Source organism: Gadus morhua, chromosome 10, assembly GCF_902167405.1.
Source record: "Gadus morhua chromosome 10, gadMor3.0, whole genome shotgun sequence".
Taxonomy (NCBI): domain Eukaryota; kingdom Metazoa; phylum Chordata; class Actinopteri; order Gadiformes; family Gadidae; genus Gadus; species Gadus morhua.
In genome coordinates, this window is record NC_044057.1 from 8,844,204 (window position 1) to 8,871,279 (window position 27,076).

The 27,076-nt window shown below is 47.5% G+C and overlaps 1 protein-coding gene and 1 long non-coding RNA gene across 3 annotated transcripts in view; one reads left to right on the top strand and one right to left on the bottom strand.

Annotated features, from left to right (window-relative positions):
• The window catches only part of rad9a (RAD9 checkpoint clamp component A), a 28,161-nt gene extending 1,158 nt beyond the window's left edge, over nt 1-27,003 (bottom strand). Inside the window, exons 1-11 of one of the 2 annotated variants that reach the window (XM_030367519.1) lie at nt 26,528-27,003; nt 26,350-26,420; nt 24,949-25,022; nt 24,813-24,861; nt 24,607-24,721; nt 3,523-3,622; nt 3,098-3,204; nt 2,564-2,670; nt 1,735-1,799; nt 1,236-1,328; nt 228-459 (exon numbers count right to left, since the gene is read on the bottom strand). In XM_030367519.1, the coding sequence (XP_030223379.1) occupies nt 228-459; nt 1,236-1,328; nt 1,735-1,799; nt 2,564-2,670; nt 3,098-3,204; nt 3,523-3,622; nt 24,607-24,721; nt 24,813-24,861; nt 24,949-25,022; nt 26,350-26,420; nt 26,528-26,561 (1,047 nt within the window). In that variant the 5' untranslated portion in view covers nt 26,562-27,003. Of the gene's footprint in view, nt 1-227; nt 460-1,235; nt 1,329-1,734; nt 1,800-2,563; nt 2,671-3,097; nt 3,205-3,522; nt 3,623-24,606; nt 24,722-24,812; nt 24,862-24,948; nt 25,089-26,349; nt 26,421-26,527 lie in introns of both variants that reach the window. The other variant, XM_030367520.1, reaches the window with a different exon arrangement.
• Nucleotides 25,205-26,618, top strand: LOC115551911 (uncharacterized). The gene is made up of 4 exons (XR_003978251.1): nt 25,205-25,471; nt 25,854-25,915; nt 26,009-26,071; nt 26,371-26,618. It is a non-coding gene; the product is annotated as an uncharacterized LOC115551911 (long non-coding RNA).
• Nucleotides 27,004-27,076: the final 73 nt, after the last annotated feature.

Consider the following 27,076-nt stretch of genomic DNA (forward strand, 5'->3'; position numbering starts at 1 on the left):
CTCCAAAACGAACGTTTCAACTCGTTATCATGCAAAACATATCCAAAATCTATTTTACACCGGAATTACCCTTTAAGGGTCTACGATAAAATGCCACAGAAATCTAATTCTGATGCAAATTTTAATTCTGAATGGTCAGAAAGAGAAAGCCCCTCCCCCCAGTATAGCCCCACACCGTTAAGCCCCTCCCCTGTATAGTCATGCCCTGTTAAGCCCCTCCCCCCTACCTTCTTATTGGGGGGTCTTCCAGGCTCCTCCTCCTCCTCTGTCAGGTCCTCTCCTGGCTCGCTGTGGGCTGGGCTCCATGGGTCGGGCGTGGCAGTGGGGGACACCACCCGGCCGGGGGCCAGGGGGGCCGGGACCGAGGGCCCTGCTGCCATGCTAGTATCCATGGCGATGAGGTACGACTCCAGCTCGTCGTTCATGAAGTCGTCAGCAGGGGGCGCTGGCGTGCCAGTTCTGAGGAGACAGAGCAGGGGCCGCTGAGACTCCTCCCACTACATAATGTCCTAGATCAGTCATACTCAAGTAGCGGCCCGCGGGCCTTTTGTGGCCCGCGGGGTGTCTATTAATGGCCCTCGAGCTGTTTTGAAAAGTTTTTTTAATTATTAAAAAAAAAAAAAAATAAAAAAAATCGTGCTGGGCGCTCTTATTTTGAAACCGCGCGCCGCGATCTCAATACGAGGCTGGGGGTTGCAACGATAAACAGATAGCACTCCAGCCCACAGACCGCTTCAGCCCTCCCAAACTCGAGGCAGACAGTCCATCTCAGCAGCAGTCAAGGCCGATTTAGGGTCGTTTTAGACGCAGAGACGTAAGCACGTAATTTACACAAGGGACTTGTTTTAGAAAAGTTTTGATTTACGGTTCCTTTAAGGTTCCTTAAGGATTAAGACTCCTGAAAGGATGTGGTTAGCTGGCCAATCACAGTCTTTGCGAGCTGCGTAGGGCCGTAGTGTTTTAGTCGCATAGTCAGGAATTTTGGCCGACGCACTTAAGCACGTAAGGGGGGATATTTTACCGCGCAAGGGGGGGTTATGTATCTTACGTGCTTACGCGTTACGTCTAAAACAGAGCATATATCGGCCTCAGTCACACGTATACCGACCGGCCCCTTGAGTCACTGAAATTTTTTTTTGTGGCCCCTCATCATTTCTACTTGAGTACCACTGTCCTAGATGTATGACTCATAATAAAGGTGATAATAGGCAGCTAGATATAAGAGAGCTGCTCACCGGTCAGAGGTCTGGACCCCCGACTCATCGGACAGCGTGGCCAACACGAAGTTACCGTCCAGAACGCTGTCCGTCACCGACAGCACGACAGGACTGAGGACAGACAGACAGGACTTAGGACAGACAGACAGGACTGAGGACAGACAGACAGACAGCACCACGGTACTGAGGACAGACAGCATCACAGGACTGAGGACAGACAGACAGCACCACGGGACTGAGGACAGACAGACAACACCATAGGACTGAGGACAGACGGACAGACAGCACCAAGGGACTGACAGACAGCACCACAGGACTGAGGACAGACAGACAGACAGACAGACAGACAGACAGACAGACAGACAGACAGACAGACAGACAGACAGACAGACAGACAGACAGCACCACGGGACTGAGGGCAGACAGACATCACCACAGGACTGAGGGCAGACAGACAGGACTGAGGACAGCCAGACAGCTTAACCCCGCGACCAGACGGACCAGATCGTGGTCCTACCTGCCGGGCTTGTCAAAGTACATGGAGACAGGCAGACCGGTGGACTCAGCGAACACCAGCAGACCCTGGAGAGAGGAGACGATTATGATGACCAGTGTTGAACCATTAAACATATTCACCCCGTAATACTACATGCTTCTTATGTTGATAAAATTGTAGATTAATCATTTACAATTTGGTGACAAATTCACTGATTTAATAATTTATGAAATCAAAATGCCAAACAAGTGTCACACCCTCCAATAACTGTCTCAACCTCCGTGTCCACTAGCTGTCTCACCCTTCCTGTCCACTGTCTCACCCTCCCTGTCCACTACCTTTCTCGCCCTCCCTGTCCAGTAGCTGTCTCCCCCACCCTTTCCACTAACTGTCTTTCCCTCCCTGTCTACTACTTGTCTCAACATCCCTGTCCACTAGCTCTCTCCCTCCCTGTCCACTAACTGCCTCACCCTCCCCGTCTCGACCTCCCTGTCCACTTACCTGTCTCCCCCTCCCTGTCCACTACTTGTCTCACCATCCCTGTCCACTAGTTCTCTCACCCTCCCTGTCCACTAACTGCCTCACCCTCCCCGTCTCGACCTCCCTGTCCACTTACCTGTCTCCCCCTCCCTGTCCACTACTTGCCTCACCATCCCTGTCCACTAGCTCTCTGACCCTCCCTGTCCACTAACTGTCTCAACCTCCCTGTCCACTAACTGTTTCAGCCTGCCTGTCAACTAGCTGTCTCACCCTGCCTGTCAACTAGCTATCTCACCCTGCCTGTCAACTAGCTATCTCCCCCTCCCTATCCACTAGCTGTCTCACCCTCCCTGTCCACTAGCTGTCTCACCCTTAGCTCCTTGAGGCAGAAGGTGACACTGCTTCGAGCTCTGACTTCAAAGTGGTCAAACTCGTCTGAAGACAAGCACAGCTCTGTGAGCATGGCCTTGGACGGCTCTGGAAGGAGGGAGGGAGAGAGGGAGAGGGAATAGAATCAAATAAAAAGAGAACAATATGACAAAACAAGGGGAACGGAACAACTCTAGAAATCTTCAAATCTGTCTCTTTTGTGCAGTCTTGGATGGACGATAGCAGAACACGTTCTTCATTTATATTATAATAATGTTATATTTATCCATCATAAATATTTCTTCCCTTTTTGGCATATTCATGTGTACAAATTGTTAAACTCTTTTTCATTTATATTATTCTCTAACCCTTCACACACTGTGATAGTGTGTGTGTGTGTGTGTGTGTGTGTGTGTGTGTGTGTGTGTGTGTGTGTGTGTGTGTGTGTGTGTGTGTGTGTGTGTGTGTGTGGCCAATTTCATTGAAATCCTCCAGAGAAAACGTATAGATTATAAACCCCTAGAACCCTCCTCACCTGCTTCCTGGTCGACGTGGTTCCTGAACCAGACCCGCTCGTCGCTCACGGTAACCGTCACTTCATCGAGAGATGGAGGGAAGTTTAGCACGGTGTCCGTGAGCACCCTGGGAACAGAAAGACTATCAGCTGACCCAAAGGACTGAGGCTCTAATTAGAGGAACATGGGAACCACCACAAAGAGCAGAGGTGGAAATACCAGGGTAAGAAACTTAAAGTCCTTCATGGTACTTTGGGTCAAGAATTTGGATATTATTTGATGAATAGCACAACACATGTGTACAAAGAATTAATAAATATCTCCTACTCCGGTTTTAAGTGGCAGATACAAGGCAGTATTCACATAATCTGAACCAGAAATAGATTCAAGACTGCAAAAGGGGATTGGATATTTGATGTATCTTTTGAGTTCCAGTGAACCAAACCTTGGCTGCGCTTTGAGCACGTTAGTAGAGCTGTCCTTGTCAAACACGGCCTGCAGGCTCTCGCTGTCCTGGAAGGAGAGGTTATGAGTCTTCAGCAGCCCTGCAGAGACACAGAGGAGCACATCACCAAGAGGGCCACATCCCCAAGAGGGCCACATCACCAAGAGGGCCACATCACCAAGAGGGCCACATCACCCAGAGAAACAGAGGGCCACAGGTCATCTGATCATGATTGATGATCGGAGACATGCCTAGGGTCATCGGCCCAACTACCACCGATAAAGGCCGACCTCTCACACTCCCTGCAACTAGACCCCCAAGAAGTTAACATCATTAAGTCCTCCTTAAGGTGACCCTTGCTGGTGTGGTAGAATTTATTGAGTATATTCTATGGTAAACATTATGGGCCCTATCTTGCATCCGGCGCAAGTGACTTAGTCACTGGCGCATGTGTCGTTGCTAGTTTACAACTGGCGCAGAGCGCTCTTTTGCCACCTGCGCCACTCGCCGGTAAATTAGGGAATGATCTTGCGCCCCAAGGGGCGGTTCGGCGAAAGAAGGAGGCGTGTTCTGGCGCAAACGGTATTTTGCCGTCTCTGAATACCATTGCGCTACTGACCAGGAAATACCTGGTTTAAAGTCAGTGGCACGTTGTTCAGATGCTATTTTAAGGGCGCAAGCATACATGCGCATGCGATGCATACGGATTGCTTGTGCACCTCGCGCATACACTTTGCTTCTCTCATCTACCTAGCCGCACATTCTTGGTAAATTATTTGAGAAAGAACAGCTGATGCAGCGGTAATAAGTTGTAGGCTACTTTTTAATCAATGCATCTGCAAACACCGTACAGCAAACATATATTTTCTTGACACAGACATCGTGTAGGCCTACATGCCCATAACTTTTAGGATTGATGAGTAGGCCTATTTGATCGTGAAAAACATTGTTTTACCGCAAGTGAGTGTTAAAAAGAATTAATGAATGCGGGCGCGCGTGTGTGCTCTGTTTAAACACACGCAAACTAAACACTCTCATCATCATCTCATCTTCGTCCGCTTATCGGGGGTCGGGTCGCGGGGGGAGCAGCTCAAGCAGGGGGCCCCAGACTTCCCTTTCCCGGGCCACATTGACCAGCTCTGACGGGGGGATCGCGAGGCGTTCCCAAGCCAGTGTTGAGATATAATCTCTCCACCTAGTCCTGGGTCTTCCCCGAGGTCTCCTCCCCACTGGACGTGCCTGAAACACCTCCCAAGGAAGGCGCCCAGTGGGCATCGTTACCAGATGCCCAAACCACCTCAGCTGACTCCTTTCTAAGTAAAGGAGCAGCGGCTCGATTCCGAGTTCCTCACGGATGGCTGAGCTTCTCACCCTATCCCTAAGGGAGACGCCAGCCACCCTTCTGAGAAAACTCATCTCGGCCGCTTGTACCCGCGATCTCGTCCTTTCGGTCATCACCCAACCCTCATGACCATAGGTGAGGATAGGAACGAAGATAGACCGGTAGATCGAGAGCTTTGCCTTGCGGCTCAGCTCTCTTTTCGTAACAACGGTGCGGTAAAGCGAACGCAATACCGCCCCCGCTGCTCCGATTCTCCGGCCAATCTCACGCTCCATAGTTCCCTCACTCGCGAACAAGACCCCGAGGTACTTGAACTCCTTCACTTGGGCAAACTAAACACGTAACGCATAATACAATCAATGGCAATGTCTATTACCGCGGGGACACATGCATATTAGGATAGCATACAATACTGATAAGAAACAATGTTTATAATGTATTGCGTATATCATTAAATAGAACCACAGTTACCGCATATGTTATAGCCTATCATACGTTTTCTTCGCCGAAATTTATTTGAGGACTCAGTATTTCTGAAGTTGTGGAAGAAAACCCCTTATTCCATGTGTGAATTAGGCCACATTATTTGGCAATAAACTAAGCCATTTGCAAATTCATGTGCATCTGTCTCATCGGAGACTGCAGACGCGCTGTCAAAATATCAACTCGTCCGATTCAAATGCGCTCATGGCTCTTAAAGGGGATGGGAGCTGGCACTCTCATTGGTTTGTTGCACGTTACGCCCAAACCACACCTACGAGTAATTAGGCTGCTTCAGACCAACCCTTTTGACGCTTGCGCCGTGGCGCAAGCGTCATTTATCCGCCTGTAAAATAGCGATAGCGCCGTAGAACCGCCCACAAAGCTACTTGCGCTTTGCGCTTTCCCACTTGCGTTTCAGACCGTTAAAATAGGGCCCTATGTCTTATATATATAATGGTAGAAGACACATGATACCTGCAGAGCCTGGATTCAGAACAGATGGTGGGACACATGAGCAGGTTGACCTCAGCCTTCAGCCCTATGATTATTTTGACTACAGAGTTAATGCATGCTGGCCTCAGACTGGTGTCCAAAATCACTTTTGTTGATAATATTCTGAGACTGATGATTGATGAAGATTGACGTGGGCGGAAACCCCCATTGGGACAAAGAAATTCTTGTATGTATGCGTGTATAAAGGAGAAGCTGGTACCGATGTTCGAGCAGTGACTCTATAGACCCACTCAGGCTGTTGCTTTTCTGCACGATAAAGTCTTTTGTCAATTCTTGCTCCGGACCCCTCGATTTATTTTACTCTCTCTCTCTCTCTCTTGAATTAGTCCAAGTGTTTATATCTCGATTAATCTACAACATAATTTGGCGTCACGACCAGGAGGAAATAGGGACTCGCCAGCTGCCGGGCCAGAGGACGGGACGCGAACGGATCATACGACCAGAGCTCAAGGGTAAGTTGTCTTGCCATATATAGGATAGAGTCGTTTGATCTGTTCTTGCCCCGTCTGAAACGCTCAGCAGCAGGTAAAGTGTCTCTTTGATCAAACAAACCAAAATTATAGATAAATGAGCGAGTGAGAGATACGGGGGCTCCGGGAGAGATTGACGTGCGCGCGCACATATGCCATAACGCGTTCTGTGGTTCTAAATGACCAAGACGCTTTGTGGCTCCCTATTTTGATACGAGTTGTTGTTATTTGGTGTTTTGGTATTTTTTTTAAGTAGGCCTACTATAAAGTCCTGTGGCTGTATTCTAGAGGAACGAATTAGTGAGAAAGTTCCAATAGAAAAGTGGGTCCGCAGGTCAAAGTGTGCGTACTTGTTGGATTTCTGAGATCTCGATTGGAGTTGGGTCCACAGGCCGAAAGAGTGCGAGCCTGTTGGATTTCTGAGATCTCGATTGGAGTTGGGTCCGCAGGTCGAAAGAGTGCGTACCTGTTGGATTTCTGAGATCTCGATTGGAGTTGGGTCCACAGGCCAAAAGAGTGCGAGCCTGTTGGATTTCTGAGATCTCGATTCGAGTGGGGTCCGCAGGTCGAAAGAGTGCGTACCTGTTGGATCTCTGAGATCTCGTTTGGAGTTGGGTTGAAATTCATTGCCGTCGATGAATTCATTTCATTTTATTTGAGTTTCCTTGAAGTGCCGACTACTGTGTTTTAAGTTCGGGTTAGTAGCTCAGAGTTGGGGTACTCGACTGTTCATGTTTTAATCAAAAGGCCAGTTTCTACACTCGGTCAACTTTTTCTTTGTAATTAATTACAAACAATTCGGACATTTTTCAATATAATATTAAAATTGTATGAATCGGTTTATTGTCTGTATTTAAGTCGTGTTAGGATTAAGTTACCTCAGAGATTTTTACGACCCGGTTTATTTTTTGTTGATTCTGTCATAAATAAATTAGGCGGACAGAGAATAGTTAATTTGTTTGAAGTAATTGATAATCATAAATAAATTAGACGGATAGAGAATAGTTAATTTGTTGAAGTACTGAATAAATGTGTAAATCTTCTTTGACTTAAACATCACCGCGCTGACTCTAACTGCACGTGCACGAGCAATCTCACAGGGTACTAGCAGGAGCCTGCGGGCCAGGGTTAAAGATAACAGTGAAAGGGGCCACATTCCTATCTTCGGGAGGGAGACGAGCGCTTGGGGGGAGGTCACGTTTGTAGCTTAGAGATAATAAAGTATTGAAACTAACTATTAGAATAAACTCAAAAAATTGTATTAATAAATAGTGTATTTCAAAATAAATAAATAAAGTAATAAAGTAATAATTAAAAATGGCAACAACAGCGGTAGAAGTTTTGAGTAGAGACCGTATATTGCTCAAAGGAGAGATGATAAAGATCTCTGAGAAATGGGAAGAAAGGACAGAAGGATCAGGCACTATATGGCCCATGGAAGGGACTTTTGATCCAATAATGTATAGGGACATGGAGGTAGTAATAAGAAATTACATAGATAACAGAAGTGGAAAAACGGCCTTAGCGAAGAAGGACAGGGAAAAGTTAGTACTAGCTTTGTTCTTAGAGGAAGGAGAGAGATGGCGAACATTACAGAGAGTGGCGGGATAAATAATAGCTAATAACAACAAGGCTCAACCATTGCCTCTGAAGGTTGAGCCACCGCTGCACAAACTAGTATCATTGTACCCATTGCTAAAAGACAACGTAGAATCTAAAGGGGAAGTCACACTAGATGAAGGAGATAATAAATGTAACACACAAGGGAGGGTCAGTGGGGACCCAGGCACAGAGGTGTCTGGCTGCAGTACATCAATACAGAGCCCCCTAGTACTCCAGTCACGGGGGAAACTAAGGAGAGCACGAAGGGGAAAAAAGGCAGCCGACACCCTCCCCGGCAATTATCCCATTCTAGTCAAAGGACAACAGGTCCAATATCAACCGTGGGGTTCACAGGACCTGGAGGGAGTCATTTCTAAACTCCCCAACATACATAACGGGGCGTCAAAATGGGTTAGAACATTTGAGGAACTCACAGTGGGAAAGTTAATGGCAGTGGGGGACCTGAAAGCTCTGTTGGCAAGAGTATTGGGGTTATCTAAGATGGAGTCTGTACTGAGGAATGGAGGGTTGGATATACTGGATGGAAAGTATGATGAGACTACACTTGATCATTACAGAGGGGCGATGTGGGCCACACTCAGGAGGGAGTTCCCGGTCCGCATGGATCCTAAAAACAGGAGAGGTCTCCCTATTGGTGACACAGAGAACCCTGCATCCTACCTGCAGGCCCAAGTAGACAGATGGCGCATGGAGACGGATGAGGATCCTGAGATTCATCCGGTGTTCTCTGTCATGTTTAGAAACTCTGTGATAGAGACACTTCCCAGCCAAATCAAAGCCAAACTAGAGGATGTGGTTGGACTGTTTACATCAGGATCTCATAAAGATTTTAATGACCATTTAGTTCATGCAGTGGATGAATATCGTCAGAATAAACAAAGAATACAGGAACAAAGCAAGGAGGTTCAGAGGAAGCTATATCAGCTTCAGCTGGAAGATCTCACAAGGAAGGAAAGAGATAAGAAGAGACAGGCAGGTGTTTTAGAACCAGCTGCCGTAATATCGCAAGCCGCCCAGCAGGGCGCACTTCAAAACCAATATCCACGATTGGCATTTTCTCTCCCAGTACAACAGCCTCAGAGCCAACTGTCACCTACTCCACCTGTTACACATGTACACATCCATAATTATGGGAATCCCACAAATAAAAATAGACAGAATCAGTACAAAGGGCCCCAAGGACAGTTTAGAAACAATCAACAACAAGGATCCCAAGGACAACGCAGAGGTCCTTTAATATGTTATGGGTGCAACATGGAAGGACATATTAGGAGGAATTGTTTGGCTAATGTGATGGAAAATCTACATGTTGTATTGTTTTGGTCTATATGAATTTAAGTTTTGTTGCTATTCTGTGTAATTTTATATAGTGTCTGTGCAATTCTTTGAAGTATGGGCCTGTTCTTCGACACTCTGGCTAGTGTAAACAAAGTCAGAGAGTTACATGGCACGGCCGCCGACCCCACCTTAGCCTCGGGGGGGGGGGCTTCAACTGTAAAGATAACCATCTGGTACACAAAGGCTTTTGGTTTATTGGGGGACACACCCCCTCCACTGCCAACCGAAGTGAATAAGAACTCATTGATTCAAACACTCAGGGGACTTGTCTGAGCGTACCTTCAGAGAATGAAGTAACACGCAAAGAGGAGCTCCCATCTGAGGCCTCAGATTATTGTAATGTATGCCTGTTATGTTGTTTGTTGATGCATGTTGTGATGTATCTTTGTTTGTACTTTTATTACAAATATAACCACTAATTGTCAACAGTATTGTGTGCTTTTTGCATCTAAATATCTCATCTGCTTAGACGCAATATCTGATACAGAAATTGCCACAACAGTTGGGGGCTCGTCCGGGATATCTAACCTGAAGATTTTACGAAATATCAGCTTCCAAGACAGGTCTGAGGATTCGTTCTCAGTCCCAAAGCTCTACCTCGCCTCCAGGTGACTGTAATCAGACTAATGGGGTCGAGGAAAGGGTGCCTGTGGGGGATAAACTAGTGGTTCTTCAGTACGGTATCCAAAGGAAAAAAGAATTCGAGCAGGTGAGATCACAATACTGTTAAAGCTTCAAAATAAAATCCGTTACAGGAACGGTATATAATTGTTTCGGTAAACGTAAACTTATATCTGAACTTAGGCCTCGTTCAAAGAAACTCTGTTATAGGAACATGCGGTAGCTCCGTTTCGCTTCCGTCAATATATATATGGCAATATAGGTAACAGAAAGGGCAGCTAGAGTCTGTCAGGGACGGTAAAGGGAAACCCGTTGAAGCGCGGTTGGTGTTATATATATATATAAATAATAATAATAATAATAATAGGTATTCATTAATAAATATATGTATATGTGTGTAGTAACAAGGAGGTTTCGGCGATATTAGATAATTTGTTAAATAATAACTAGTGTAAAAGGATCTAAAATATGGGGAACAAATCTGGAAAAACAGAGATAACGGGAGCTGCAAAGGTGATGTTGGAGAAGCATGGTGAAGCGGCTCTGGAGGGTTTAAAATATTGGTGCAAACTGGGTTTTCCTGAAATGGGGAGTTTTAGCTTAAAACGATTACAGGAGTTTTGTTGGAGTCAGAAATGAAAAAGAAAAGTTCCAAACTATGTTGGTGCGCATTTTATTTGTGGGAAAGAGAGGGCAAGGATAGGAAAAAAAATCAGCCAGGGACAGAGAGCGTAGAGAGTGTAGGGATTTTTAATCTCAATGTCACCCGAGATATAGACCCGGACCTCGACTGCACCGGCGGACCGCGTGCGAATCCCCCTTCTCCTCCCCCGTATGACAACGCCCATGAAGCCGCCTCATCGGACAATTTCTACCCTGACCCCGAAGATGAGGAGAAAGCCCCCGCTCGCAGCGCGAGAGAAGATAGGCCTGCAACTCGTAGCCAGGGGAATGCTCCACAAACATTCCAGCAGGCGACGGCCACACCGACCAAGCGGGAACCCGTCGCCAGCCGCTTGAGAAACCAGGGAATGGCGTTCTCCCCAACTCTTAAACATGGGGACGTGATGGATGGACAATTCCCCATGATCGAAGTACTGAACCCCCAGGATGGCAGTCCAGCATACGTTTTCCTTGCATGGAGACCCAGTGACATTAAGGACATAGCGGAATGGCTCCCAGACCCATCTGCAGTGAGAGGGGCTGCCTTCGCCACAGCCCTTCAAGAGTTGGTCCAACAACACAAGGCCTCCATCAGCGAAGTTCGCCAACTCTGTACGTACAGCCAAGGTGACATGCCCGGGAGGGACGAAGCCAAGAAGCTCCAGCTCGCCCAACTGGAGGCCCTGGAGAATCCTAAGCCCACCCGTCGCAACAGAGACCAAAGAGGCGACCGGCCGAAAGAAAAAAGAAAGGAGAACGCCGGACGATGAAACTGTCATTATTGTGGAGCCGAGGATCATTGGATCAAAGACTGTCCCAAGAAAAAAGAGAGAGGCAAAGATGGAAGGGGGCATTCGCATTGACGGGACGCAGGAGCAGACCAGGTCCAAGGAGGAGGTATGAGCACCATAACACATAACACAAACACGCAAAATGGTCTCAACGTCACAACACACGCAAGCACCACATCCAAATGATTGTTGTATGGTTCTCACCAGCCTTACGCGACCTAATCAGCTAAATTTAATATTATATATAGTTATTTTAAACAACGGGCTGTTGTAGACAGTGGATACTAGATTATTACAATCTATCACAACCAGTTTAATGGTCAACCATATCACACAGCCATGACATGACCCCGACTGACCCAAACTAACCCCGACTGACCCCTGACTGACAATGTGACGGGGACAACAGAAGAGTATTGCCTAATATTGAAAATGCAGATTTTTATATTATGATATTTTGTTAATGTTTTATGGCCAAATGGCAAGAAGGTGAATTGACGAACGTATGAGAGAGATTGGAAGAAGTATGTGTTATGGAAGGAGAAGAGATAGATAAGAACGTAAGGCAAGACAAGATAAGGAAAGGGGTGGGGAGAAAGATAACCCATCTGCATCGAGTTTTGTTCAAATAGATCCGGACCTGGACAACGCTCCTCCTTCTCCTGCTTTCAGCCCGACCAGTGGCCCAATACAGTGCAAATACCCCACGTCACGACTCCTCTTCATCAGACTTTAGGAAGTTACAGACCATGGGAGGCCCACCTGAAGAGCTACGGAACGGTCTGCTGGACGACACAAGGAGACAGTCCAGCAGGACCAACAGCACCAGAGTGGTGGCCTCCATGGTGCCTGTGTAGCCACATTGAAGTGGCCTGAACAAAGAGACAAAGGAGGGTCTCAGAGACGGGAGAGACGTGGGGACAGGCACTTCAAAGGACAGCCCATGATGCGGATGAGAGGCAGAAAGCAGAGAGAGAGGTGGAGGCGTGTCCAGGCGGAGGGAGAGAAGAGCAGTGTACGGAAAGTATCGCACTAGACACAGCATTCACGTATATTACAAGAGACAAGATCTAATGTGTAACTAGGACTGTCTATATGAGTGTGTGATAGTTTCTAAGAAGTATATCTGAAAGGTTTGAAAGTTATTAGGAAAAGTAGTTTGAAGGATCAAAGACAAGTAGAAAAGTTGAAAGTTAAAGATTTTTTTTTTTTTTTTTCAGAATTAAAGTAGAAGGTTTTTGGTGCGCTCGCAACAGAAAGCCATGCTTACAGGCCTGGGATTTCCCTTATTATGGTAAATTGACGCATGGGAAAGTCCATGCGTCAAGAGGGGGGATGGGGAGCCCACAACAACAACCTTGGGTATACCAAAGCAAATAATACAAATCAAATAAGAATATTTTTTGTTTAGAAATATTTTTAAAAAGGTAGCCTTGTTTCTTTGTTTTAGTTTATTTTTGTTTTTTATTTTTTTATGACTTTTGAATATATTGAAACAGATGACTTGATTGTGATGTTTATGTGGATAATTATCAAAAGGGGGTATTCCCAAAGAAATTATCCAGTAACAATGGTTCACATTTGGTGAACCAAACCATCCAACAGAATTGATCCACGCGACCATTGTGCGTACCACCCTCGGAGTGGTGGGACAGTAGAGAGGGAGAGTGGTCCCGTAGAGAACAACGTCTACGGGACAACAAGCCAAGGCAACTGCAGATACAGCCCAAGGAAGGGCAACTCAACGATACATGGATTACTATCGAAGACGTGCCTGGAATTCACCAAGGTGGTTGGAATCATTCCAAGTCCTGTGGATCACAGCAAGGTAGCTAAGAGTTCTACCCAGACCCACGCCAGCCACTGCAAGCGGGCACCATCACCAACAACAAAGGTCACTTCCGACCCAACCCCCCTGGCCGTCACCCCACACTGAAACCAGGGTGAAGTGCAAGTAACTCACCCTTACACACACAATCACGTCAGAACCAGGCCCAAAAGACTGTCTCTGGCCTGGGGAGAGATGAGGCCAGAATCGACATCATTCAGAATGGATGCCAGCCCTGGACCACTATCTGATGGGATTGATAGTGTGATGGAAGTTTAATGGTATTTTTCCAGGTGATGTTAGGTGATTTTATGCTACCTTCTGTAAAAGCAAACGGTGGTATAAATATCTGTACTTGGAGGCCATGGTTGGACATAGTAGATTATGAACATATGCATGTTGTGATTAAGTGATCATTTTAATCCTAAAGGTTGCATCATTTTGTGATTATAAATAATCAAAGGGGGGATTGTGATGGAAAGTCTACATGTTGTATTGTTTTGGTCTATATGAATTTAAGTTTTGTTGCTATTCTGTGTAATTTTATATAGTGTCTGCCTTCTGCTCTCCTTTTGGGTCATTTAAAGTGTGAACGTTCGAAAGTCGTGTGATGCATTTTATTGCCTGCCTGTTAGGGCTGCTCGATTATGGGAAAAACCATAATCACGATTATTTTGGTCAATATTGAAATCACGATTATTCAAACGATTATCTTATCTTGAGTTTGAAAACGTGTTGTATTTATTCACCATGTCTCTCCCAAAAAAAACGTTGCAACTGGGAACTTAAAAAAATACACAAAATGGTCAAAAAGAAAATGTTCCAATCTAAAATGATATACAGATATGTGTCCAGCTGTTCTGCCCTTTCTATAAATCATTAAAAAAAAAATAAAAAAAAAATAATAATAATTAACAAAAAATCGGATAACTCGATTATCTTAATTTCCTGATCGTTTGACGCTAAAATCGTAATCGCGATCAAAATTCAATTAATCGCCCAGCCCTACTGCCTGTTCCTATCTTTTCGTGTGTCATCTCCCAAGCAATGCTTTGAAGTATGGGCCTGTTCTTCGACACTCTGGCTAGTGTAAACAAAGACAGAGAGTTACATGGCACGGCCGCCGACCCCACCTTAGCCTCGGGGGGGGGGCTTCAACTGTAAAGATAACCATCTGGTACACAAAGGCTTTTGGTTTATTGGGGGACACACCCCCTCCACTGCCAACCGAAGTGAATAAGAACTCATTGATTCAAACACTCAGGGGACTTGTCTGAGCGTACCTTCAAAGAATGAAGTAACACCCAAAGAGGAGCTCCCATCTGAGGCCTCAGATTATTGTAATGTATGCCTGTTATGTTGTTTGTTGATGCATGTTGTGATGTATCTTTGTTCGTACTTTTATTACAAATATATATAACCACTAATTGTCAACAGTATTGTGTGCTTTTTGCATCTAAATATCTCATCTGCTTAGACGCAATATCTGATACAGAAATTGCCACAACACTAACCCCTATCCACCACAGCAAGGACAGGGTAACAGCTATCAGGGAAGGCAGGAACAAGGAGGTAGCTACCAGGCAGGTCCCTTTATGGGACAGGGATACTAGGGGTGCCCAGAGAATCCACAGGGGGAGGGTCAGCTTGTAGCAATCACAAAACAAGCTGATGAGGAACCAATACTGCAGGTTCTGATAAATTATAGAGGCACGCCAATGATGGCCCACACTGGAGCCACTTACACTTGCGTAGGTCCAAATTATGCCTCTCACCTCCCCATGGCAGGAAAATTCACCAAAACTTTAGGATTCTCGGAACACACGCAGTTAATACCTATGACAGCTCCAAGTCATAGGTATAGCTCCATTCTTATTTTAAGTTGTATATGTGAGCGAATGAGTGAGTGAGTGAGTGAGTGAGTGAGTGAGTGAGTGAGTGAGTGAGTGAGTGAGTGAGTGAGTGAGAAAGAGTTAGCATTGAGTTGAGTTAGAGGGGTCAGATGAAGTGATTTGTGAAGAGTGAGACAGAGAAGAGGAAGAGTGTGTGGATTGGCAACGAGAAGTGGCGATGAGATTGGAGAAGGCTTTCCGGTTAGAATTTTCTTTGGGAGAATGATATCTTTCGATATCTTTCTTTTAAGATTAATAATCTAGTTTTGGAGTGTGTCCAAAAACGAATAAACCAGAAAGTAAAGGAAAGGATTACTGAAAGTGAAAATGGTTATGGGGATTTGTGAAAGCAAAGGAAGTAGGTAAAGAGAGGTAAAGAAAGTTAGAGAGAAGGAACGTAAGTAAGGAAAACCCGCCGGTTGGGGCTGGACAGAGAGACAACAGAGAGAAAGAGATTGAATTTGCATTGTGCTGAATAGATTATTTGTGCGTTTGGATGTACTCTGTAATTGGTTCCTGAATGTAACATATGTCCACTGTTTTAGAAAAAAGTAGAACCACCACTGGGATCGGTGATTCTGTGGTTCTTGGAGACTCTGCATCGCGTCGGAACACCATGTGGTATATATCATTACATCTTGGTACACAGAGCACTGGTGAGACAACGGGTTGAATCAGAGAGAGAAGGTGTTTGGAGAAGGGAGAGGAATGTATAGAAAGCAAAAAGGGCGGATGCGGGCCGACCCGGAGGTAATAAATCAGCGGAGAGGTGGCTGGGGTCGTTTAGCTCAGGAGGTAGAGCAGTTGTCTAGTAACCGAAGGGTTGCTGGTTCGATCCCCATCTCTCCTAGCTGAGTGATGATGTGTCCCTGAGCAAGTTACATGGTGATTACAGGATTTAGGTATAATTATTTAGACTCCAAAACATGAGCAATTAGGGTTAAAAAATTGTCTGCACACCACACTCCACAGGAGTCAAAGGGTTCAATGGCGCCAGGGTAAAGTGACTCATCAAAAGAGGAGCGGACCCAACCCATGGATTCTGCGTGGATAGGTGGATGTTATTTTGGTGCTTGGGCCTGACGAGGTCTAGGTGCCAAGATAACAACACAAATAAAATATTTCCTTCGAGATTATGATAAGTAATAGACAATTTATTAAAAGTGATCTTATAATTTAGAAAAAACAATCGGCAATACTTAAAAATTAGACCAAATAGGTATGATAAAACATTATCCAAATTTCTAATTTAGGTTATCCACAATGACAAATGTCATTTAAAATAAATAAGTAAAATAAAATAAGAAAGGGTGTGTGTGAGCCTGTTCTCGTGTGTGTGTGTGTCAGGGCTGCCGAGGTAGGGGAGAATCTTTGGGTTACTTAACGTAATCCCTGGTTCTTTGATAACAGTGAGGTGTTTCACTATGGGAATCGCCTAGGCGTGACCTACTAATGGAAGCTCCAATTGCACCACGTCTGTCTTTGACAGACAGGTCGGACTGTGCCACAGGGTCCCGCCCCCTGCACTTATACAGTCGACCCACCCTCCTCAAATCATTCTATACCGGTTTCTTTCCGTGTAAATGCAAGGAGGGACGTGTTGGTGAAACACCTCACTCTGTTATCAAAGAACCAGGGATTACGTTAAGTAACCCAAAGTTATTTTTCTAACTTCGCTCGGTGTTTCACTATGGGAGATATAGACCACTCCCGTATTGCATATGTCTCCCAAAGCTATGCAAATTCAGCCAGGCAGCAAACATCACTTTGAGTCTGGTGAGATCGTCTCCAGCACGGCTTGAGAAACAGAAGGCCCTGAGACATCCAGCCTGTAAAACCTAACAAAGGTGTGAGGCGTAGCCCAGCTCGCCGCAGCACAAATGTCATGCACCGACACTCCCCTGAATAAGGCCCATGAAGTAGCCATACCCCTTGTGGAGTGGGCCCTCAAGCCATGGGAGGGCTGCAAGCCCCTACTTTCATAAGCAAGAGATATAGCCTCCACAATCCAGTGGGATAGCCTCTGGCGGGACAAAGGCTTGCCTCTATGGGGAGTGGCCCAGGACACGAACAGCTGATCCCCTTTCCGAAAAGCAGCTGACCGACTCACATATACATGTAGGGCCCGTACCGGGCATAATGTATTGAGTTTCTGCTCCTCCGCAGAGGAGAACGGAGGCGGGGGAAACGCCGACAGTTCCACCGTGAGACACCTATAGGTCGACTCAACCACCTTAGGCACAAAAGCCGGATTGGGCCGCAGACAGACCTTGGAGATCCCCGGAGCAAACTGCAAGCATGAAGGACGGATAGACAATGCCTGTAAATCATTCACACGTTTAGCTGTGGTTAAAGCTAAGAGCAACACCACCTTCAGCGACACAAACTTCATCCCCACCGCCTCCAACGGCTCAAAAGGGTGATGAGACAGGGCATCCAGCACCACCGATAAATCCCACAAAGGGACCAGGGGCCTGGAAACTGGGAGCTTGCGACGCGCCCCCTTCATGAAGCGACAAACCAAGGGATGCTGCCCTGCAGGCTTATCCCCAAAGCCAAAATGACAAGCTGAGATGGCCGCCAAGTACACTTTAATCGTGGAAAAGGCCTTACCCTTTTCCAATAATCCCTGTAGGAAACACAGTAGGTCCACCACGGAACACTGATATGGAATGGCGTGCCTCGAGTCGCACCAGTCCTCAAAAACCCGCCACTTGCCACTGTAGAGCCGGCGAGTGGAAAGGGCCCTTGCATTCTGAATGGTGTCAACAACCTGTGCAGGCAGGCCTGCCGCATTCAAGTTCCACCTCTCACGGGCCAAGCCCAGAGCGCTACGCGGTCCGGGTGCGGATGGTAAATCTCCCCGCCCGCTTGGGAGAGGAGATCCCTGCGCAGGGGAAGGGGCCATGGGTCGCCCGCCAGGAGTTGCACTATTTCCGCCACCCAATGTTTGGATGGCCACCGCGGCGCTATCAGGATTAGCGACAGACTCTGTTCTCTCACCCTGGCTAGGGTGGGGGAGATCAGGCTGAGAGGGGGGAAGGCATATAGCAGCACGTTTGGCCACGGATGGGCCAGCGCATCTACCCCTAGGGGAGCCCTTACGTCTGACAGGGAGAAAAACAACGGGCACTGAGTGTTTTCCAGCGAGGCGAAGAGATCTACGGCTGCCAAGCCGTATCTCCGCCATATTTGTCCCACAACCTGTGGATGAAGAGTCCATTCCCCGTACAAGGGGTTTCCTCTGGACATAAGATCTGCTCCTCTGTTCAGGACCCCCGGTACATGCGTCGCCCGAAGGGACAGGAGTCTGGTGCTGCTCCACAAGATAATTTCTCGAGCTAACTCGTGTAGTTTCAGTGAGCGAGTGCCGCCCTGCCGGTTGACGTATGCCACTACAGTGGAATTGTCTGTCTGTACCAAGACATGGCGGCCGTGGATAAATTGCAGGAAGTGTTTTAGAGCAAGGAACACTGCCCAAAGTTCTAGGAGGTTTATGTGAGCCTGAGCTAGATCGCGACTCCAGGTGCCGTTCACTGCTCTGCCCATCATTGTCGCACCCCACCCTGACAAGGACGCGTCCGTTGTCATGGTTACCCTGGACGACACCGCCCCCAGCGGGACGCCCGCTGTCAGAACCGTGCGCACCGACCACTGGCGGAGAGCGGTAACACACGCTGGTGTTACTTTCACATTGCGATTCAGGTGGCGACGGGAGCACAGACGTAGTGCTGCGACCCAGCGCTGAAAATCTCTCATCATCAGAAGACCCAAATGCACTACTGATATCACCGAAGCCATAAGGCCAAGCAGGCGTAGGCATAACCTGAACGATACGGTCTCTCCCCGCCTGAAGAGGGAGAGACACTGCGTGAGAGACGTTAGTCTCCTCTCTGATAGTGTGATGCGATAAGAGAGAGAGTCTATGTGGAGACCCAAATACTCCGCACATTGTGCGGGGTCCACACGGCTCTTTTCCCAATTTATGCTGAATCCCAGAGTCCTCAGATGATTTACCACCGTAGTAGAATCTCTGAGTGCCTGTTCGCATGAACTGGAACATATCAGATAATCGTCCAGATAAGAGAATATTCTGATGCCGCTGTTTCTTAGCGGTGACAGTGCTGCCTCCACACACCTGCTGAACACTCTCGGGGCCAAGGATAGCCCGAACGGGACCACTTGGTATTCGTAAGCCCTGTTCTGAAAAGCGAACCGGAGAAATTTCCGGTGTGCGGGATAGATGGCAATGTGAAAATATGCGTTTGACAGATCGATCGTTACAAACCAATCCCCTGGACGGATTGAACGACAGAGCACTTTGTTTGTTAACATCCTGAACGTGTATTTGCGCAGGTGTCTGTTTAACACACGGAGATCTAATATGGGGCGAAGGGACGAGCTCCCTCTCTTCGGAATGACAAAATAACGGGAGTAAAAACCCTGTTGGGCTTGCTCGTTCGGGACAGCCCTGATCGCTTGTTTTCGAAGCAGGGACGATATTTCGTCCTCTAGGATTCGTGCCGAATCCCCACTGGCCATAGAAACCAACACGCCGTTGAATCTGGGTGGTTTCATAGCAAACTGCAGTCTGTAACCCTGGGAAACCGTAGACAGGATCCACGGGTGAACTGCGCATGCGCGCCACTGTTCCACTCGCGCAGCGAGCGGGCTCATGTGATCGCGCCCCAACGACGTCACCCTCGGGACGTAAGGGGAGAGGTCTGCCCTCACAGGAGAAGCGTGAGCTCCCCCCATGGGAATGTAGGGACCAAGATATTGTTTCATTTTGTTTTGTTTTGTGCATTTCACCCTTGGCTCTGGGCCTGGTTGCGAAAATGCAGGGTTTATTGTGTTCACCTTTAAAACGAGGGAAAATAACTTGTGACACTGGGAAAATGCTTGGTGGCACCGTGTCAATCGTTGCCCCTGTCGCACTTCGCCTTGAACATGAGGCAAGAGAGACTGAGAAAGGGCCCCTGGAGAACTTGAACCCTCTGGGCTTTGCTCTACCCCCCCAAGCTTTCTTTTCTTCATGGGAGGGGGAGAGAGAGAAGCTGGGATCGCTAGGTCGCACGCTTCTTCTTCCCATCCCCGGGGTGGGGAGAGCGGTTCCTGGCTGCCGCAGCAGCGAAGGAGTGTTTGCCCCATGGCCTTGGGTTCTCTGACCTAGGCTGTTGGTCGGCCTGTGGGCCAGCTGCGTGGGCTGGTCTGTAGGCTTTCTGAGGCCTGGTTCCCCCTTGTCTTCCCCTTGCTGCCGCTGCGGCGGCCGCAAAGCCTGACCTCGCCGGCTGGGGTGGGCGGGGAGCCTGTTTTCGGGGAAGGCAGAGATCGAAGGCCTCTCCTTCCTGTTTCCTGAGAGTGCTGTTCTCTCTCATCTTTTCCAGCGCTGGACCAAACAGACCCTTGGTTGGGTCATATGCAGCATCCATGACCTCGGCTTTCTGCGCGTCACTTAGTCCGGAGAGACTGAGCCATAACGCTCTCTCACCCGAGACTGCGAGTCCCATGACTCGGCCACAGCCCTGAACTGCGCCCCGTGAGGAGCGTAGGACCAGGTCATTGACGTTGCAAATTTCATCCCAGAGGGCAGGGTTGGGTGACCCAGAGTCTAGCTGGCGACCCATTTCCTCTAGGATTTCAGCCTGATATGCAGACAGTAGTGTCATGGCATTGAGCGAGCATACCGACTGCGCTGCATATTTATACATCCTCTGGTAAGTGGAAGCGGTGAGGCGGTCCATCTTACCAGGCAGGGAGATGCCTGAAGAGGCGGAGAGAGAGCGACGGTTTGGGTGGAGGTGGTAAGCCACTGAAGGCTCCACAGCTGGGGGTTCGGCCAGCCCCAGCTCACCCATCCCGTGGATCTCCAGCTTTGAGCAGCCCTTGGTGGGAAGCTTGCTCTTAAATGGGCTGGACCAGTAGCGGCTCATTTCCTTCATGCAGATGGGAACTGCTGGTAAGAGCTGCTTAGAAGGCGGCTGGGCTGGTGGGAGCCTCTTGCCGTCGTATAGGTCTCTCTCTGCCCCTTCAGCATCCGGGGCTGCAGGCCATTGAATGCCTAGTTTTGCAGCGGCCCGTTTGCACACCTCGTACAGGTTACCGTCTACCGGTTGTACAGCGTCAGAGGCGCTAGGGGGTCTGGACAGTTGGACCGGAAAAGTGGAGTCGTCCTCCTCCTCCTCAATTCCGTCCATGTCGAGGAGGTCAAAGTTGGCGTCGTCGTTGCCCTCTGCGTCCTCAGTGCCCGGTTCCGCCTCGAGAATTAAATCATCGAATAGCGGGGGCACGAGCGGGGATGCCGCCTCCATCATGTCCGCCCAGCTCGTTGTCGCGTGGGACTGATGGGTGCTCGTTGAGGCTATAGCGGGGGCACCCGCCAGGCAGGGATCCTGGTTGGTAGCCACCGTCACCCTTAGCCTCCTTTCCAGAATTTTCTCCGGCATTGATGTGCAGTGAGCGCATGAATGCGGGTCCGCTAGCGAAGCTTGAGCGTGTTTAATGCCCATGCACGCTATGCACATGGGGTGGGGGTCCCGGCCTGATATGGAGGCCCCACATGACGCGGGGCACAGGCGGGATACAGCCTCACTAGCCTTCGGCTCCGACCCTTTGGCGGGGGTGGCGGGCGAAGGCATACCGCAGAGTTCACTCGCCGTGATGCGTTCGTTATACTCCGGGTGTTTTGGCTCAGCCAACAAGCTAATGTGTACTGTGCCAAGGTAAGCTCGCCTTGACGCGTTAGCCGATAAACTACACCGTAAACCAGTGACACCTGTAGACAAATACAGGGTAACCGGAGAAGCAGCTCGCCTTTATGCGGACACTGCCCAGCGGGTGTAGTAACAGATAGCTTCTTACGAAGTTATTACTCAGCCGAACCAGGTTAAAAGCCTACGACTGCGTTCGACGACGGAATCCTTGACGGCCCGTCTGTGAACTGTTAAGCAGTTTAAAGCTAACCTAGATAAGCTGAGGGAGCTTGAGTAGCTTTCTCACGGGAAGAAAGCGAGAATGATTTGAGGAGGGCGGGTCGACTGTATAAGTGCAGGGGGCGCGACCCTGTGGCACAGTCCGACCTGTCTGTCAAGGACAGACGTGGTGCAATTGGAGCTTCCAGTAGTAGGTCACGCCTAGGCGATTCCCATAGTGAAACACCGAGCGAAGTTAGAAAAAGAACCTCTCCTACTCCGAGTGAGTACACAAGGGGATACCCAAGCACACTTCAGATAAAACAATATGGTTAATTAGTAAATAGAAACAATGTATCAATTCAGTGTTGAATAAACTAGTTAAGATCAACATAGAGGGTTTGGGTTTGGTATAGTAGTGAATCAAAATATGGAAAACACTAAATGCAAGCAATAGGTAGAATAAAAGGTTTAATTAGGTCGTCCAATTTAAATAGATAGTGAAGGGCAATCGGGTAGGATTATGAAGAGAATTGTGATTTTGAGTAACGGTTAAGACAAAAGTGAGTCGCCCAATATTGAAAATGCAAGTTTTAATATTGTGATTTTTGTTTTCTTTCACATCTCCCTAGTTAAAGACAATAGGTGGATTGATGCCACATCTGCTGGGAAGGAGTCATACATGCTATGTTGTCAAATTGGATTCGGAAGTAGTGGGTTTACCTTCAAATGCCACTAATGCTGTTGCAACACTTTAATAATTTTAACTCTGATAAATTATCTTTTGTTTTATAGTCGCCCTGATGTGTATTCATTACGCACACACATGGCTGCATAAGGCAGATGCGGCTGAAGACTCTGTCTCCATCCCTCCACTTTTCGATCTATACCACCATATAGGTGGGGATTGATCGTATCCCAGGTACGGCATCCTGCAATAAGCCAGTATGGAAGGCTGGTTAGCCAACGACGGGTAAGATCCCACCTTGAAGCCCGGGACAACCTAAAGCAGGCACAGTCACGATTACTTGGCAGAGTCACTGTGAGCACTGGCTCACTTGATCATGGAGTGACGGACTGCAACCATCATAGGAAAAGCCGGCTGATGAAAGGTGGAGGGGGAACAGGAGTCAGATATGTCAGCTATGGCAGCAGAAGTGGTTTTGGAACGGGGCATGTCGCGTTTTATTTTATTTTATTTTACCTTTGTGGTATAGAAGCCCACTAACGCATGTACGTTTTTTTGGTTTAGCGCATGACTTTGGAACAGCGTGGTTTCAGGCGGCTGATGGTAAACCCACCCATATTGGGCTTTGGATTTGGACATACTGGTTTCGATTTCCCTTCCCAAAAGATTGGTTTCAGTTTGCTGATGCTTAAGATTCGACGTTTCGACGTTGGTTGCACCAACAGCGTTCTTAGATTTGCTTATCGTTTAATGCGCATGGTTTTGACCATTGCGCAAGGGGGGAGGTATTGAGGAGAATTAGGACATTTTTTGAAAACAAGGTTTTTCTTCACCATACTTGCAAACCATGATTGACATCCAGCTAAATGAGTGTGACATATTTGAAGAAACAGTGTTCAACAGATGGGTAGAAGCAGTCCCATCAGAAGACCAAAGTGCGGCTACGGTAATCCAAAATCACTTTTGGTTGATAATATTCTGAGACTGATGATTGATGAAGATTGACGTGGGCGGAAACCCCCATTGGGACAAAGAAATTCTTGTATGTATGCGTGTATAAAGGAGAAGCTGGTACCGATGTTCGAGCAGTGACTCTATAGACCCACTCAGGCTGTTGTCGTTGTTGCTTTTCTGCACGATAAAGTCTTTTGTCAATTCTTGCTCCGGACCCCTCGATTTATTTTACTCTCTCTCTCTCTTGAATTAGTCTAAGTGTTTATATCTCGATTAATCTACAACACTGGCTGCTGGCCTACCATGTTTACAGTGCAGGGTGAAGGTCAGGCCTACCGTGTTTACAGTGCAGGGTGAAGGTCAGGTCTACCGTGTTTACAGTGCAGGGTGAATGTCAGGTCTACCGTGTTTACAGTGCAGGGTGAAGGTCAGGCCTATCGTGTTTACTAGGGGTGTAACGATACCCGAATTTGTACCAAACCGTCACGGTACAGGCACTTCGGGGTGGTTACAGAGGTGTACCGCAGTGCGTAAATGTGGCGTACATAGCGTTAATATGGTGAATTTAAAACTTGAAGTCGGAGTTCCCCCCGGATCGTATAGCCAAAGTATACTACTCCGACTCCGTAATCCAACTCCGTAACTACGGCGACCCCTTTTTTTGAATTTTCCCCCTAACTATGAACCGTACCGTCCTGTACCGTACCGTGACTTCAAAACCGAGGTACGTACCAAACCATGACTTTTGTGTACCGTTACACCCCTAGTGTTTACATTGCAGGGTGAAGGTCAGGCCTACCCTGTTTACAGTGCAGGGGGAAGGTCAGCCTACCGTGTTTACAGTGCAGGGTGAAGGTCAGGCTACCGTGTTTACAGTGCAGGGTGAAGGACAGGCCTATCGTGTTTACAGTGCAGGGTGAAGGTCAGGCCTACCGTGTTTACAGTGCAGGGTGAAGGTCAGGCCTACCATGTTTACAGTGCAGGGTGAAGGTCAGCCGGTTCCGGTCTGCGTCCAGCTCGATGTGGCACTTCTCCACCGTCTTTTCCAGGGTGGCCAGAGACCTGAAGACCGCCTGCACACTCTGAACCCCGGAGGGGAGGAGGGGTGTTATGGAGGTGGACTGAAGTGAGCTGTAAGTACATCACTCCATTCTGCCCGTCACTCACAAATACCTTAATGGCCATCTTACAGCGGAAGCCATGTCCCTCTGGGTTAACATACCTGTTCAGAATAAAACACACAAAGAGTTATTCAGTGGTGCTTCACTTGGTATGAACAATAAGATGTTCTTTACTCACTGTGACGTACCTGCTGAAGAAAAGTGGAGCGAATAGGAAGCAGGCGTAGGCCGAACGCGAGGAGTTCACAGTCCGGAGGGTCAGCTACGACCAGGAGGAACAGAGCAGAATCATCATATCACATCAAATCATCACAGTCCGGAGGGTCAGCTATGACCAGGAGGAACAGAGCAGAATCTAGAGGCCGTACCATTAGGCAAACCAGGCATTTGCCTGGAGTCCCGGGCCCCATGGAAGGCTTTTTGGGGCCCCCAAAAGGCGCTCTTTATATTTTGTCCCCATATTTGTTGTTCTAAAAAAACTCGTAGTAGCATCGGAATATCGAATTACTCATCTTTTGACGGTCTTTCCGTGTGCACCCCCCCTCAGTCTGCACTACATGGACTATTCAATTTTCCGCTCATCACACGTATGCGGAAATTATGTAAAAAAAACAGTAAACAGCGGTAAGAGAGAGAGAAGAGATAAATCGAGTGAGGAATGAAGCGAACGTACGAAAGCGTGTCACAAAAAAAGAAGAAGAAAGACCAAAGGTAGGAGTTTATTTCAAAGCTATCAAGCTTCTTTTTTTTTTTACAGGCACCGCGGTGGCAGCGGGACCGTTGGCGGAACAAGAGCTGTCAAGAGCTGTCTACATCGTTTGCATTCACCAGTCAGTCAAGTTTTGAGAGAGAGAGAGAGAGAGAGAGAGAGAGAGAGAGAGAGAGAGAGAGAGAGAGAGAGAGAGAGAGAGAGAGAGAGAGAGAGAGAAAACACAGATGAGGACAATCACAGATGAAGACAAACAGAGAGAGAGGAGAAAAAACAAGCTCAGAGACACGAGAGGCAAATAAACAATGAGACTGAAGAGGTAAATGATAAAATCTTCGGTGTGTCCCCATAATTGATCTATATGCATTTTTTGTTTTTTTGCAGGTGACACAAAATAGACCACAATGCCCTGTCCAACCCCCTGCTGTGACTTACTGGAAACCTAAGTAAATTATGCCATCTTAGGACGGTTAACAGTCAGTGTAATATGTGTCACCATAATTAATCTTTCTGTTTTGTATGCTATTCTCACTTTGCAGGTGACACAAAATAGACCACAATGCTCTGTCCAACCAAGTGCTGTGACCTACTGGAACCCTTAGGTAAATATATAATTAACAGTTGCATGAAAGAAGGATAGTGTCTTTTGTTCATCTCTTGAATGGAGTATCTCATTATGAAATATAAGGTACATTAGGCCGGTAGATGCAGGGGCCCCCAAATTACTGTTCGCCTGGAGCCCCCAAAGGGCTATGATCGCCACTGGCAGAAGCATCATATCACATCAAATCATCATATCTGCAACGGCCACTGACCAGGCAACACATGCACGTTGTTATAAGTTATTGAATATTGATACGACTGAGAGACAAACTCGTACCCCATCTTCCTGTGGTTCTAGGTACAACTCGTCCCCGATCCTCGAAAGGGAATGAATGGCCTTGGCAAGTACTGAAACACACACACACACACACACACACACACACACACGCTTCATTTAGCCGACAAATGAACACCTGCTGATTTTCGATGGATTTTTTAAAGATACGCCATGTTACCTTTCACGTTTCCTCCAGTCACGACACAGTCCATCTGGGTAAGATCTGCCAATGCCTCCGCTAGAGCCGCTCTATGAACTCTGCAGCGGAGATGTAGCTATAGCTAAAGACTAGCTGGTCGTTTTTACACCGCTTTTTGTGTCGCAGTGGTGGCCAGTGAGCCTAAACTATAAAAGAGAATTGTGTTAGTCCGCAAATGGTATTATTATCAGTACCCGGGTCGAATAGTTCAATGAAGTTCAGGCAGTTGCAGCAGACATTGTTTACGCCGCCATAAAACGCGTCCTCACTGACGACCAATCAGATAAGCGCAAATAATTTAGGGAGGTTTCACGATTGTACGCATGCGCATCTAGTGTGTCTGAAAAGTACAGAAAGTTTGGACATGTTTGATTTGCAAATTTCAACCCATTAGACGTCATTCATTCCAGATATTACTTTATATTAGGCTGTTTACAAGAGCAGCTGTCTACATCGTTTGCATTCACCAGTAGGTCAAGTTTTGAGAGAGAGAGAGAGAGAGAGAGAGAGAGAGAGAGAGAGAGAGAG